The 15,555-nt window shown below is 37.9% G+C and overlaps 2 protein-coding genes across 2 annotated transcripts in view; both read right to left on the bottom strand.

The window, feature by feature from the left end:
• Positions 1-15,555, bottom strand: part of LOC141775662 (uncharacterized) — a 53,625-nt gene that overhangs the window by 35,601 nt on the left and 2,469 nt on the right. The window contains exons 4-5 of the mRNA XM_074649252.1: positions 12,048-12,059; positions 3,803-4,120 (exon numbers count right to left, since the gene is read on the bottom strand). Coding sequence (XP_074505353.1) covers positions 3,803-4,120; positions 12,048-12,059 — 330 coding nt within the window. The remainder of the gene's footprint in view (positions 1-3,802; positions 4,121-12,047; positions 12,060-15,555) is intronic.
• Positions 5,696-11,048, bottom strand: LOC141775886 (signal-regulatory protein beta-2-like). Its single transcript, XM_074649629.1, has 4 exons — positions 11,006-11,048; positions 10,548-10,877; positions 9,982-10,332; positions 5,696-5,712 (listed from the first exon to the last, which is right to left on the bottom strand). Exons 1-4 carry the CDS (start codon positions 11,046-11,048, stop codon positions 5,696-5,698), a joined length of 741 nt encoding a protein of 246 aa, XP_074505730.1.

The following is a 15,555-nucleotide window of genomic DNA, read 5'->3' as shown; positions in this document are numbered from 1 at the left end:
TTGGTAAGGATGGCCTCTGAGCGAAGTGAACGGTGTTACCACGGTTTTGCACTCTGCGGCTCACGTTACCGCAGTCTTGGAAAGCTAGGAGTGAGCGGAGGGGTACTCAGTTGGTTGCAATCTGCAGCCACAACACTAGATGCCGCCAAATCCTACACAACACCAAGTGTGTGACACATGTAAAACAATACAGTTAAAAATATTAACAGTTTGTCTGGATTGTGTGATTGGGATGCTTTCTAAGGAAGAGTGCCAAGCTTGAAATGCTTTGCCAATCTAAGTCTTTGTTTGTGTGTTCTTCACACCATTGAGTGTCCTCTGTATTAGATTAGATTTGATAACATATATATCTCTTTACATCACTGTCATCTTTTAAAGAAAGTCAAATGATTCAAGAAAGGAAAGATTTACAATGAATTCTTTCAATAGCTAACCTTTGAATATAAATGCATGACATGTTATTTATCTGTAAATATACAGGCCTATGTATTTAGGCCTAACAGAAAACCCTACAACAATGTCTGTAGCACTAAACAGAGATTTATAGATCATCAATGATGACCCGCCCACTCTGCCTGTCAATCACTTGAACAGGAAGAGCACAGCGTACAGAGGAGGGCTGTTAAACCATCCATCCTCTATACTCACATCACTTCTTTTCAGAGGGCTGGTGAGAGGAAGCAGCAGAGCGACTCTCTCACAGTATTACAGTCACCTGGAGACGATTTACAGTTTCTGACCTGCATATCTTTATCTGAGGGAGGAAACCACAAATAAAACAATACAATGATTAACAAAGCGATTAACATTAAACAATCTTTGGCCACCATACAGTATGTGCAGTGGTCGACACCCCCACTATAACATGGACAGGAACACCTGACAATATAATGCAGCCCAGTGCAACACCACAAACTCTGGCCTCAAAATAATCATCAAAGAGTTAGAGTGGGGGTTTGTTTGAAAGGTGTAAAAAGAAAGAAAATAGAACGACCAACAACCTATCTATTTATAGGGACCATCACGTTTGTTTAGGGTCAATATATTGTTGACAACGAGCCATAACACCATTTCTACTTTCACACAAGCAGACACAAATAGACACACATTCACAGTCACCACTGACAAACAAATGATGCATGGAAACTTTAGCATTGGTGTGGTTGCGCTTCAAACTAAAGTGTCAGTACAAAGGGGCTTTTCTACCTTTCTCACTCTCTGTTTTAGCCTCAGGAAGCTGGGCTTGCACTGCTGTTTTAACTTTTATAAAAAGGCAAGAGACTAGCAAGGCTAAGCGAGAAAGTGGCAGCCAGGAGAATGAGACTTGCCGGTCACTGCCAAAGACATCAAGAACTCCCAGCAAGCATGATGGTGCTGTGGGAGCCAACGAATGTCATCAATCACAGGGACTTAAAGGTCTCATCGATAACATTTTTATGTAGACGAATATTTTTTTTTTAAATAATAAGGGCTGTCAAAAATCTGGCATGGCCATTTTCAAAGGGGTCCCTTGACCTCTGACCTCAAGATATGTGAATAAGAATGGGTTCTATGGGTACCCACAAGTCTCACCTTTACAGACATGCCCACTTTATGATTTTTCAAAGGGCTAAATGCAGTAGTAGATAACCTGCACATTGCTAAATGCATTACAGGCCTACCAGTTGAACCCTGTGGAATTTGTTATTCATGCAAAATCTATTTGCAAAGTCTGTTTGTTTTTTATTTTCATGAGCAAATGTGAGTAACATGTTTGCAGTGTGAAGTCTTAATAGCAATACACATTTTGATAATCAATGGATTTTAAGTGTGGTAAGAGATCAGCATGAGCAAGCACAAGTAAGAAACATTAAGCAATATCAAATGATGACGCTGTTTGAGTCGCTTACTTTAAAAGTATTTTATTTGTTTCTACTGTGTTGCAAACATTAATCAAGAAAACCAATCAATCTTACTGTCTTCTACTAGATGCTAACTTAAAGTTATTTTCAAAATAAACATATCATGAGTAAACATTTAAAAATTAAACTATGCCATTATAAAAGCAAAGAGAAAACTAAAGTTTTACCTGAAAAACCTTAAAAAGACACAAAGAAACCTTCCTCAACTCTCCGACTATTTCAAGGTAAATCTTTCAAAAAGCCTGTTTGAGTGGTAGAATTATACACCTTTAATAAAAGACTTAAACAAGAAATAATGGATATGAGATGCTGTATAATATCACCAAAAGCCATTAAAATTATTACATTTTGCATCATGATAATTCATGCCCTTTCATAAAAAAAAGTCTTCCAATGATTGCGAACGGATGGGACAGAAAATAATGTCAAAATGATACATGAAACATGTTTAAGGTTATCCAAATACAATATTGTTACCGATATCAGATGTGAAATTGATGTGAAGCAGCATATTTACAACAGTCTATCTTTAACTAGCATATCCAGTAGATTGTTAATCTATCACCCAAGTCCTGACATCAGTGTAGATCGTCTCTCCCTTTGCTGTTTCCACCTTTCTTCTCTCTGCTCTGCCAGTTTTCCTCTTGGTGAAGGTTGGAGCAGAATAGGTCAATGAGTCCTCATCTCTCTATATAAATAAAAAATGTGGAAAAATCTCATGTGACAGCATGCATTAATATTTACATATATATAGAGAACATTTCTTTAAATTCCTTACCTGCTGACTTTGGTGATGACCACTGGCTGTTGCAGCTGTATTATAAAATGAAAACACAGATATAAGAAGAAAGACGCTGTAGGTTCATTTACACAAATCAGTAATCAGTAATCCTGGGAAAGTTAGCTTTTGCAAAATACTGAATGAGAAACTTCTATTACCGTTGCAACAATCGCACGTTTTCATCTTGATGGTATAAATCAGGAAGGCAATAACAATCAGACTTATAGCCAAAGCTGCACATGACAGAATCAGAACTGCGTTGGCCTTCTGCAGATCCCAGATGTTGAGTCCTGAAACAATATGAAAAGGAGCAAATAATGAAAATTAACAACTATTTTGACAAGATGTTATAACTAGGGCTGTCAAAGTTAAGGCGATAATAACGTGTCAATGCAAAATCGTTTTAAAGCCACTAATTTCTTTAATGCATTAGCTTAACCGATCTTTCGGAGGTTGTCGCAGGCTCAGTTTTAAAGCTAGAGTGAAGGTACTGGCATCTAGGTTAAAAAAGGCGCCAAACTTGCGCAAAATTTTGGCGTGGAAAAGCTGTCATGGATATTTTCAAAGGGGTCCGTTGACCTCTGACCTCAAGATATGTGAATGAAAATGGGTTCTATGGTTACCCACGAGTCTCCCCTTTACAGACATGCACACTTTATGATAATCACATGCAGTTTGAGGCAAGTCATATTCAAGTCAGCACACTGACACACTGATAGCTGCTGTTGCCTGTTGGGCTGCAGTTTGCCATGTTATGATTTGAGCATATTTATTATACTAAATGCAGTACCTGTGAGGGTTTCTGGACAATATGTGTCATTGTTTTGTGTTTTTAATTGATTTCCAATAATAAATACATGCATATATTTGCATAAAGCAGCATATTTGCCCACTCCCATGTTGATAAGAGTATTAAATACTTGACAAATCTCCCTTTAAGATACATTTTAAACAGATAAACAAATGTGCGATTAATCGCAAATACATTTCTTTAATCAATTGACAGCCCTAGTTATAACGCAGGAGGAACAAATGCTTTGTGATACTTGATTTTAATTGTTTCTACCAGAATCAAAAGTAATGATTATTAATGGTTAATATGGAAATGATCTGCATTTACCTTCCACGTCCAGTTTTGTTCCATTTCCAAATAATATCTCCCCACACGTGGCCACAGCACAGTAATAAGTCCCGGCATCAGAGGAGCCAACGTTCTTAGAAAAGCTGTAGACACATTTCTGTTGAGAGCGAGCCTCGGTACTATTCTCACATTCACCACCGTTTCCATGAGCGTAAATTAAACTGGGATGAGATTCATCTGATCTGGCTCTGAACCAGAACACACTGTGATCTCCTGGACATTTGCTCTCAGAGTCAGAGAGGACTGAACACTGCAGAGTCACTGAGTCTCCTGGACGGACCGGATCAGACGTAAAGTCTTGAATGACGGCAGAGATATCAGGTTCTGGTCCTGGGAAATACAAAGACGATAAAAAACATGCTTTACTCACTTCAATTAAAAGATTTTTTTTTTAATTTATATACATAAACAATTGAAACATGTAGTATCTTACAAAAATGTAGCAAAACATTAAACTACGTAATCTGCTTTTATTAAATGTTTGATGTAAGCATAAATGAATACATTTTTTAAGTAATGTGATACTTTTGCTGTATTTTATTTACCTTTAACTCTCAGAAATGTTCCTTTCAAAAATGTCATTTTGAGTTGGTTTACTTTTATACAGTAGTAAACTCCAGTATCGCTTGGCTTTGTTTCATGAATATGCAGAAGAAATGTTCCAGGTCCTTGTTCTGCTGTAAAGCGAGGAGTCTTATTAACAGCCTTATAATTAAAAATAAACGTTCCTCCCAAGAGTTCAGGAAAATTTCCAGAAACAAGTCTGACCCAAAACAAAGTTTCTTGGGACTCAGATTTCTGGCGAGGACACGTCAAAGTCACATCATCTCCAACATCAACAGTCTTTATCTCAAAGATCTGATCATCTGTGCATCCTGAAAATATTAGAGAAGCATTGATCAGTGATTAATGACAGAGAGAGAATCATGTATGTGCTGCTAAATTACTGTCAAAACTATAAATATATATCTGGAGCAAATCTGATATTTCTACATGTACTTACGCCCGACTCTGAGCATCAGCAGAAAATAAAACACGATCATCATTATCTGGTTAATCCACTGGAGACTGCAGTTAAATTAGATCGTACTGGAAGACGATTCGCCTTAATGTAATGATATCAAGTGGGAGGGAACAATTTCAGAGCAATCTGATTGGCCCCTCGTTATGTTAGTGTTTCACTAAACCACCAGTGGAAATAATACCACCCATTGCCCAGCTCAAACACATGACAAAACACCAACAGCACGTATTTGTTTCATGGTGGTTTTCTACAACTGACACAGAGTAACCTCAACAGATGATTTGATCTTAATGTGAACTATAGTTACCCAAAAAAAAACTGGTTCACGAAATGTTGTTTTCATTCACTGTTGTACTACTTCAATTATTTCTATTTTTAATTTAAAAACAAAACATTGTAACTTGCACAATGTATAAAGTTATTCCATGTTTATATTTTTTCTGTTAGTCGTAGTAGTCGGGTATATCTAGATCTATCTTGTACCACCATATTTATGAAGGTTGTAGCCTAGATAGAAACTAGATGGCAGGTGCATTTTTTCCATTTTTACTATGTTTTCTAACTGTGTTTTCATTAGTGTATAATCACCTGAAACCAGAAGGCCCTCATAGTTGTCCGACACACGTGAAACTGCGGTAACGTGAGCTGCAGAGTGTAAACCGTGGTACCGCCAGCCGCTGTCTGACTTCAGTTGCTCCTAAAGTAGTGCTATTTTGGTAAGGATGGCCTCTGAGCGAAGTGAATGGCGTTACCACAGTTTTGCACTGTGCGGCTCACGTTACTGCAGTCTTGGAAAGCTAGGAGTGAGCGGAGGGGTACTCAGTTGGTTGCAATCTGCAGCCACACCACTAGATGCCGCCAAATCCTACACAACACCAAGTGTGTGACACATGTAAAACAACGCAGTTAAAAATGGTAACAGTTTGTCTGGATTTTATGATTGGGATGCTTTCTAAGGAAGAGTGCTGAGCTTGAAATGCTTTGCCAATCTAAGTGTTTGTTTGTGTGTTCTTCACACCATTGAGTGTCTGTATTTGTGCACATATTCAGGATAAAACATTTTTCTCCCTTTTCTACATTAAATGGCTCCTCTGTATTAGATTGGATTTGATAACATATATAATTTGCTCTCTTTACATCACTGCCATCTTTTAGTGAAAGTGAAATGATTCCACAAACAGAAGATTTACAATTAACTTTTTCCAATAGCTAACCTAGCCTAGCCTTTGTTATTATTTATCTGTAAATATACAGGCCTATGTATTTAGGTCTAACAGGAAACCCTACAACAATGTCTGTAGCACTAAACAGAGATTTATAGATCAGATTGATTTGTGTGCATTTAAAAAAGATGCATCCAGCCATTTGCAAGAGTGATACACGACGATAGAGGAGTCATTTTAAATGTTGTGTGAGCCAATTCAGATGCTCCACATCATCAATGATGACCCGCCCACTCTGCCTGTCAATCACTTGAACAGGAAGAGCACAGCGTACAGAGGAGGGCTGTTAAACCATCCATCCTCTATACTCACATCACTTCTTTTCAGAGGGCTGGTGAGAGGAAGCAGCAGAGCGACGCTCTCACAGTATTACATTAACCTGGAGACGATTTACAGTTTCTGACCTGCATATCTTTATCTGAGGGAGGAGACCACAAATAAAACAATACAATGATTAACAAGGTGATTAATATAAAACATGTATGTGCAGTGGTCGACACCCCCACTATAACATGGACAGGAACACCTGACAATATAATGCAGCCCAGTGCAACACCACAAACTCTGGCCTCAAAATAATCATCAAAGAGTTAGAGTGGGGGTTTGTTTGAAAGGTGTAAAAAGAAAGCAAAAAGAACGACCAACAACCTATCTATTTATAGGGACCAGCGCGTTTGTTTAGCCATAACACCATTTCTACTTTCACACAAACACACACAAGAAGACACACACATTCACAGTCACCACTGACGAACAAATGATGCATGGAAACTTTAGCATTGGTGTGGTTGCGCTTCAAACTAAAGTGTCAGTACAAAGGGGCTTTTCTACCTTTCTCACTCTCTGTTTTAGCCTCAGGAAGCTGGGCTCGCACTGTTGTTTTAACTTTTATAAAAAGGCAAGAGACTAGCAAGGCTAAGCGAGAAAGTGGCAGCCAGGAGAATGAGACTTGCCGGTCACTGCCAAAGACATCAAGAACTCCCAGCAAGCATGCTGGTGCTGTGGGAGCCAACGAATGTCATCAATCACAGGGACTTAAAGGTCTCATCGATAACATTTTTATGTAGACGAATATTTTTTTTTTAAATAATAAGGGCTGTCAAAAATCTGGCATGGCCATTTTCAAAGGGGTCCCTTGACCTCTGACCTCAAGATATGTGAATAAGAATGGGTTCTATGGGTACCCACAAGTCTCACCTTTACAGACATGCCCACTTTATGATTTTTCAAAGGGCTAAATGCAGTAGTAGATAACCTGCACATTGCAAAATCTGGCAAAAACTCTGACAAGACTCGTTGGTCAACGACCTTAAACAGTCGAGATCAATACCTAATTTTAACGATCTTATGAGTTTCCCAACTTGTGGGTTACCTTCTACACACGACCCTGGTTCTGGTTGTTACAGTAGTGATAGAGTGGTGCAGGATAACAAATTTTTGCAGGCCAACCAGTAAGTTAGCATCACCATGTGTTCCCTCGACAAAAAGCCAATGAGATTCTTCCATCGGATTTTGGATTATTACAGAAAATAAAGTAAAGGCGGACGTGTCGGTGTGATGACGGTTAGTAGTCTCATTTAGCCACTTGTTAGCAACCGCCTTTTTGAAGACACGTAAAGGATTCAAAATCCTCGAGTGGGATATTTACTGTCGTATTTTATATTGTAGAACAAAACAATAAAATCTCTTAAGCACCTTATTTCATGCATCTAACCAAAAACCCTTTGACTCTCAGACGAGGAAACGTAATTGCTAAAAATGCATTACAGGCCTACCAGTTGAACCCTGTGGAATTTGTTATTCATGCAAAATCTATTTGCAAAGTCTGTTTGTTTTTTATTTTCATGAGCAAATGTGAGTAACATGTTTGTAGTGTGAAGTCTTAATAGCAATACACATTTTGATAATCAATAGATTTTAAGTGTGGTAAGATATCAGCTTGAGCAAGCACAAGTAAGAAACATTAAGCAATATAGAATGATGACGCTGTTTGAGTCGCTTACTTTAAAAGTATTTTATTTGTTTCTACTGTGTTGCAAACATTAATCAAGAAAACCAATCAATCTTACTGTCTTCTACTAGATGCTAACTTATAAAGTTATTTTCAAAATAAACATATCATGAGTAAACATTTAAAAATTAAACTATGCCATTATAAAAGCAAAGAGAAAACTAAAGTTTTACCTGAAAAACCTTAAAAAAGAGACACAAAGAAACCTTCCTCAACTCTCCGACTATTTCAAGGTAAATCTTTCAAAAAGCCTGTTTGAGTGGTACAATTATACACCTTTAATAAAAGACTTAAACAAGAAATAATAGATATGAGATGCTGTATAATATCACCAAAAGCCATTAAAACTATTACATTTTGCATCATGATAATTCATGCCCTTTCATAAAAAAAAGTCTTCCAATGATTGCGAACGGATGGGAAAGAAAATAATGTCAAAATGATACATGAAACATGTTTAAGGTTATCCAAATACAATATTGTTACCGATATCAGATGTGAAATTGATGTGAAGCAGCATATTTACAACAGTCTATCTTTAACTAGCATATCCAGTAGATTGTTAATCTATCACTCGAGTCCTGACATCAGTGTAGATCGTCTCTCCCTCTGCTGTTTCTACCTTTCTTCTCTCTGCTCTGCCAGTTTTCCTCTTGGTGAAGGTTGGAGCAGAATAGGTCAATGAGTCCTCATCTCTCTATATAAATAAAAAATGTGGAAAAATCTCATGTGACAGCATGCATTAATATTTACATATATATAGAGAACATTTCTTTAAATTCCTTACCTGCTGACTTTGGTGATGACCACTGGCTGTTGCAGCTGTATTATAAAATGAAAACACAGATATAAGAAGAAAGACGCTGTAGGTTCATTTACACAAATCAGTAATCAGTAATCCTGGGAAAGTTAGCTTTTGCAAAATACTGAATGAGAAACTTCTATTACCGTTGCAACAATCGCACGTTTTCATCTTGATGGTATAAATCAGGAAGGCAATAACAATCAGACTTATAGCCAAAGCTGCACATGACAGAATCAGAACTGCGTTGGCCTTCTGCAGATCCCAGATGTTGAGTCCTGAAACTATATGAAAAGGAGCAAATAATGAAAATTAACAACTATTTTGACAAGATGTTATAACTAGGGCTGTCAAAGTTAAGGCGATAATAACGTGTCAATGCAAAATCGTTTTAAAGCCACTAATTTCTTTAATGCATTAGCTTAACCGATCTTTCGGAGGTTGTCGCAGGCTCAGTTTTAAAGCTAGAGTGAAGGTACTGGCATCTAGGTTAAAAAAGGCGCCAAACTTGCGCAAAATTTTGGCGTGGAAAAGCTGTCATGGCCATTTTCAAAGGGGTCCGTTGACCTCTGACCTCAAGATATGTGAATGAAAATGGGTTCTATGGGTACCCACGAGTCTCCCCTTTACAGACATGCACACTTTATGATAATCACATACAGTTTGGGGCAAGTTATAGTCAAGTCAGCACACTGACACACTGATAGCTGCTGTTGCCTGTTGGGCTGCAGTTTGCCATGTTATGGTTTGAGCATATTTATTATACTAAATGCAGTACCTGTGAGGGTTTCTGGACAATATGTGTCATTGTTTTATATTGTTAATTGATTTCCAATAATAAATATATATATATATATTTGCATAAAGCAGCATATTTGCCGACTCCCATGTTGATAAGAGTATTAAATACTTGACAAATCTCCCTTTAAAGTACATTTTGAACAGATAAAAAATGTGTGATTAACTATTTTAATCGATTGACAGCCCTAGTTATAACGCAGGAGGAAAAAATGTTTTGTGATACTTGATTTCAATTGTTTCTACCAGAATCAAAAGTAATGATTATTAATGGTTTATATGGAAATGATCTGCATTTACCTTCCACGTCCAGTTTTGTTCCACTTCCAAAAAATATCTCCCCACACGTGGCCACAGCACAGTAATAAGTCCCGGTATCAGAGGAGCTGACGTTCTTAGAGAAGCTGTAGACACATTCCTGTGGAGAGTGAGCCTCGAGGTTCTTCTCACATTCTCCACCGTTTCCATGAGCGTAAATTAGACTGGGATGAGATTCATGAGATCTGGCTCTTAACCAGAACACAATGTGTTCTCCTGGACATTTGCTCTCAGAGTCAGAGAGGACTGAACACTGCAGAGTCACTGAGTCTCCTGGACGGACCGGATCAGATGGAAAGTCTTGAATGACGGCAGAGATATCAGGTTCTGCTCCTGGGAAATACAAAGACGATAATAAACATGCTTTACCCACTTTAATTAAAAGATTTTTTTTTTAATTTATATACATAAACAATTGAAACATGTAGTATCTTACAAAAATGTAGGAGAAAATTAAACTATGCAATCTGCTTTTATTAAATGTTTGATGTAAGCATAAATGAATAAATCTTTTAAGTAATGTGATACTTTTGCTGTATTTTATTTACCTTTAATTCTCAGAAATGTTCCTTTCAAAAATGTCATTTTGAGTTGGTTTACTTTTATACAGTAGTAAACTCCAGTATCGCTTGGCTTTGTTTCATGAATATGCAGAAGAAATGTTCCAGGTCCTTGTTCTGCTGTAAAACGAGGAGTCTTATTAACACCCGGATAATCAAAAATAAACGTTCCTCCCAATAATTCAGGAAAGTTTCCAGAAACAAGTCTGACCCAAAACAAAATTTCTTGGGACTCAGATTCCTGGCGAGGACACGTCAAAGTCACATCATCTCCAACACCAACAGTCTTTGTCTCAAAGATCTCATCATCTGTGCATCCTGAAAATATTAGAGAAGCATTGATCAGTGATTAATGACAGAGAGAGAATCATGCATGTGCTGCTAAATTACTGTCAAAACTATAAATATATATCTAGAGCAAATCTGATATTTCTACATGTACTTACGCCCGACTCTGAGCATCAGCAGAATATAAAACACGATCATCATTTTCTGGTTTATCCACTGGAGACTGCAGTTAAATTAGATCGTACTGGAAGACGATTCGCCTTAATGTAATCATATGAAGTGGGAGGGAACAATTTCAGAGCAATCCGATTGGCCCCTCGTTATGTTAGTGTTTCACTAAACCACCAGTGGAAATAATACCACCCATTGCCCAGCTTGAACACATGACAAAACACCGACAGCACGTATTTGTTTCATGGTGGTTTTCTACAACTGACACAGAGAGTAACCTCAACAGATGATTTGATCTTAATGTGAACTATAGTTACCCAAAAATAATCTGCTGCACGAAATTTTGTTTTCATTCACTGTTGTACTACTTCAATTATTACTATTTTTAATTTAAAAACAAAACATTGTAACTTGCACAATATATATATTAGTTATTCTATGTTTATATTTTTTATGTTAGTCGTAGTAGTCGGGTATATCTAGATCTATCTTGTACCACCATATTTATGAAGGTTGTAGCCTAGATAGAAAATAGATGGCAGGTGCATTTTTTCCATTTTTACTATGTTTTCTAACTGTGTTTTCATTAGTGTATAATCACCTGAAACCAGAAGGCCCTCATAGTTGTCCGACACACGTGAAACTGCGGTAACGTGAGCTGCAGAGTGTAAACCGTGGTACCGCCAGCCGCCGTCTGACTTCAGTTGCTCCTAAAGTAGTGCTATTTTGGTAAGGATGGCCTCTGAGCGAAGTGAATGGCGTTACCACGGTTTTGCACTGTGCGGCTCACGTTACTGCAGTCTTGGAAAGCTAGGAGTGAGCGGAGGGGTACTCAGTTGGTTGCAATCTGCAGCCACACCACTAGATGCCGCCAAATCCTACACAACACTAAGTGTGTGACACATGTAAAACAATGCAGTTAAAAATATTAACAGTTTGTCTGGATTTTGTGATTGGGATGCTTTCTAAGGAAGAGTGCCGAGCTTGAAATGCTTTGCCAATCTAAGTGTTTGTTTGTGTGTTCTTCACACCATTGAGTGTCTGTATTTGTGCACATATTCAGGATAAAACATTTTTCTCCCTTTTCTACATTAAATGGCTCCTCTGTATTAGATTGGATTTGACAACATATATAATTTGCTCTCTTTACATCACTGCCATCTTTTAGTGAAAGTGAAATGATTCCACAAACAGAAGATTTACAATTAACTTTTTCCAATAGCTAACCTAGCCTAGCCTTTGTTATTATTTATCTGTAAATATACAGGCCTATGTATTTAGGTCTAACAGGAAACCCTACAACAATGTCTGTAGCACTAAACAGAGATTTATAGATCAGATTGATTTGTGTGCATATAAAAAAGATGCATCCAGCCATTTGCAAGAGTGATACACGACGATAGAGGAGCCATTTTAAATGTTGTGTGAGCCAATTCAGATGCTCCACATCATCAATGATGACCCGCCCACTCTGCCTGTCAATCACTTGAACAGGAAGAGCACAGCGTACAGAGGAGGTCTGTTAAACCATCCATCCTCTATACTCACATCACTTCTTTTCAGAGGGCTGGTGAGAGGAAGCAGCAGAGCGACGCTCTCACAGTATTACATTCAGCTGGAGACAATTTACAGTTTCTGACCTGCATATCTTTATCTGAGGGAGGGAACCACAAATGAAACAATGCACTGATTAACAAGGTGATTAATATAAAACATGTATGTGCAGTGGTCGACACCCCCACTATAACATGGACAGGAACACCTGACAATATAATGCAGCCCAGTGCAACACCACAAACTCTGGCCTCAAAATAATCATCAAAGAGTTAGAGTGGGGGTTTGTTTGAAAGGTGTAAAAAGAAAGCAAAAAGAACGACCAACAACCTATCTATTTATAGGGACCAGCGCGTTTGTTTAGCCATAACGCCATTTCTACTTTCACACAAACACACACAAGAAGACACACACATTCACAGTCACCACTGACGAACAAATGATGCATGGAAACTTTAGCATTGGTGTGGTTGTGCTTCAAACTAAAGTGTCAGTACAAAGGGGCTTTTCTACCTTTCTCACTCTCTGTTTTAGCCTCAGGAAGCTGGGCTCGCACTGCTGTTTTAACTTTTATAAAAAGGCAAGAGACTAGCAAGGCTAAGCGAGAAAGTGGCAGCCAGGAGAATGAGACTTGCTGGTCACTGCCAAAGACATCAAGAACTCCCAGCAAGCATGATGGTGCTGTGGGAGCCAACGCACAGGCATCGATCACGGGGACGTCCCACACCAACATACATGGACGTGCTGACGAGAGATGCAGAGTGAAGAGTGCTGGCGAGCTAGCCAGAAGTATGGAGGACCGAGATAGCTGGAAGCTCCGCTGGAAAGCCCGTATGTCTCTGTATGTCTCTCTGTCTCTTTCTCTCTCTCTCTCTCTCTCTCTCTCTCTAAACCCAACCGGTCGTGGCAGATGTCCATGTCCATGTCTATGACCATGTCATACTAGCTTCTCGCAAAGGAGGCTAAATAACACTCCAAACTTAATTTAGATTTTGGCGAAGGAAAAACTGGCATGGCCATTTTCAATGGGGTCCCTTGACCTCTGACCTCAAGACATGTGAATGAGAATGGGTTCTATGGGTACCCACGAGTCTCCCCTTTACAGACATGCCCACTTTATGATTTTCAAAGGGGTAAATGCAGTAGTAGGTAACATGCACATTGCACAATGCGGCATAAACTCTCACAAGACTCGTATCCCAACAACCTATCTTAACCTTATCCATTCGAGATCAATACCTAATCTTAACCATCTTGCGAGAGTTTCCCAACCCATGGGTTACCTTCTACACACGACCCTGGTTCATGCTGTTACAGTAGTGATAGAGTGGTGCAGGGATGACTTATTTTTGTAGGCCAACCAGGAAGTTAGCATCGCCCTGTGTTCCCTCGACAAAAAGCCAATGAGATTCTTCCATTGGATTTTGGATTATTACAGAAAATAAAGTAAAGGTGGACGTGTCGGCGTGATGACGTTTAGTAGTCTCATTTAGCCACTTGTTAGCAACCGCCTTTTTGAAAACACGTTAAGGCTTCAAAATCCTCGAGTGGGATATTTACTGTCGTATTTTATATTGTAGAACAAAACAATAAAATCTCTTAAGCTTGTGTTAACCACAGACCTTACTTCATGCATCTAATCAAAAACCCTTTGACTCTCAGACGAGGAAACGTGAAGTGCTAAAATGCATTACAGGCCTACTAGTTGAACCCTGTGGATTTGTTATTGATGCAAAATCTACTTGCAAAGTCTGTTTGTTTTTTATTTTCACGAGCAAATGTGAGTAACATGTTTGCAGTGTGAAGTCTTAATAGCAATACACATTTTGATAATCAATGGATCTTAAGTGTGGTAAGATATCAGCATGAGCAAGCACAAATAAGAAAAATCAAGCAATATAAAATGATGACGCTGTTTGAGTCACTTACTTTAAAAGTATTTTATTTGTTTCCACTGTGTTGCAAACATTAAACAAGAAAACCAATCAATCTTACTGTCTTATACTAGATGCTAACTTATAAAGTTATTTTCAGATCATGAGTAAACATTTAAAAATTAAACTATGCCATTATAAAAGCAAAGAGAAAACTAAAGTTTTACCTGAAAAACCTTAAAAAATAGACAGACAAACCTTCAACTCTCCGACTATTTCAAGTTAAATCTTTCAAAAAGCCTGTTTGAGTGGTAGAATTATACACCTTTAATAAAAGACTTTAATAAAAAAATGCACAAAAATTAAACAAGAATTAATAGATATGAGATGCCGTTAAATATCACCAAAAGCCATTAAAACTATTACATTTTGTATCATGATAATTCATGCCCTTTTATAAAAAAAAATGTCATCCGATGATTGCAAACGGAAGGGACAGAAAATAATGTCAAAATGATACATGAAACATGTTTAACGTTATCCAAATACAATATTGTTACCGATATCAGAAGTGAAATTGATGTGAAGCAGCATATTTACAACAGTCTATCTTTAACTAGCAGATCCAGTAGATTGTTAATCTATCACTGAAGTCCTGACATCAGTGTAGATCGTCTCTCTCCGCTGTTTCTACCTTCCTTCTCTCTGCTCTGCCAGTTTTCCTCTTGGTGAGGGTTGTAGCATAATAAGCTGTTGAGTACTCATCTCTCTGAGGAAATATATGGAAAAATGTTATGAGATGGCAGACGTTAATATTCATATATGTTGAGAGAAAAATACGTCAATAACGTTTCCAGCTACATATTTTGTTTATACACATTACCTGCTGACTTTGGTGATGACCTCTGGCTGTTGCAGCATTTGTTTGCAGAGAAACAGCAGCTGTATTATGAAATAAAAACACAGATATGAGAAGAAAGACGCTGTAGGTTCATTTACACAAATCAGTAATGTACATCCTAGAAAGTTAGCTTTTGCAAAATACTGTATGAGAAACTTCTATTACCGTTGCAACAATCACACGTTTTCATCTTGATGGTATAAATCAG

This window comes from Sebastes fasciatus, chromosome 10 (assembly GCF_043250625.1).
Source record: "Sebastes fasciatus isolate fSebFas1 chromosome 10, fSebFas1.pri, whole genome shotgun sequence".
Taxonomy (NCBI): domain Eukaryota; kingdom Metazoa; phylum Chordata; class Actinopteri; order Perciformes; family Sebastidae; genus Sebastes; species Sebastes fasciatus.
This window is presented reverse-complemented; position numbering and strand designations above follow the sequence as displayed.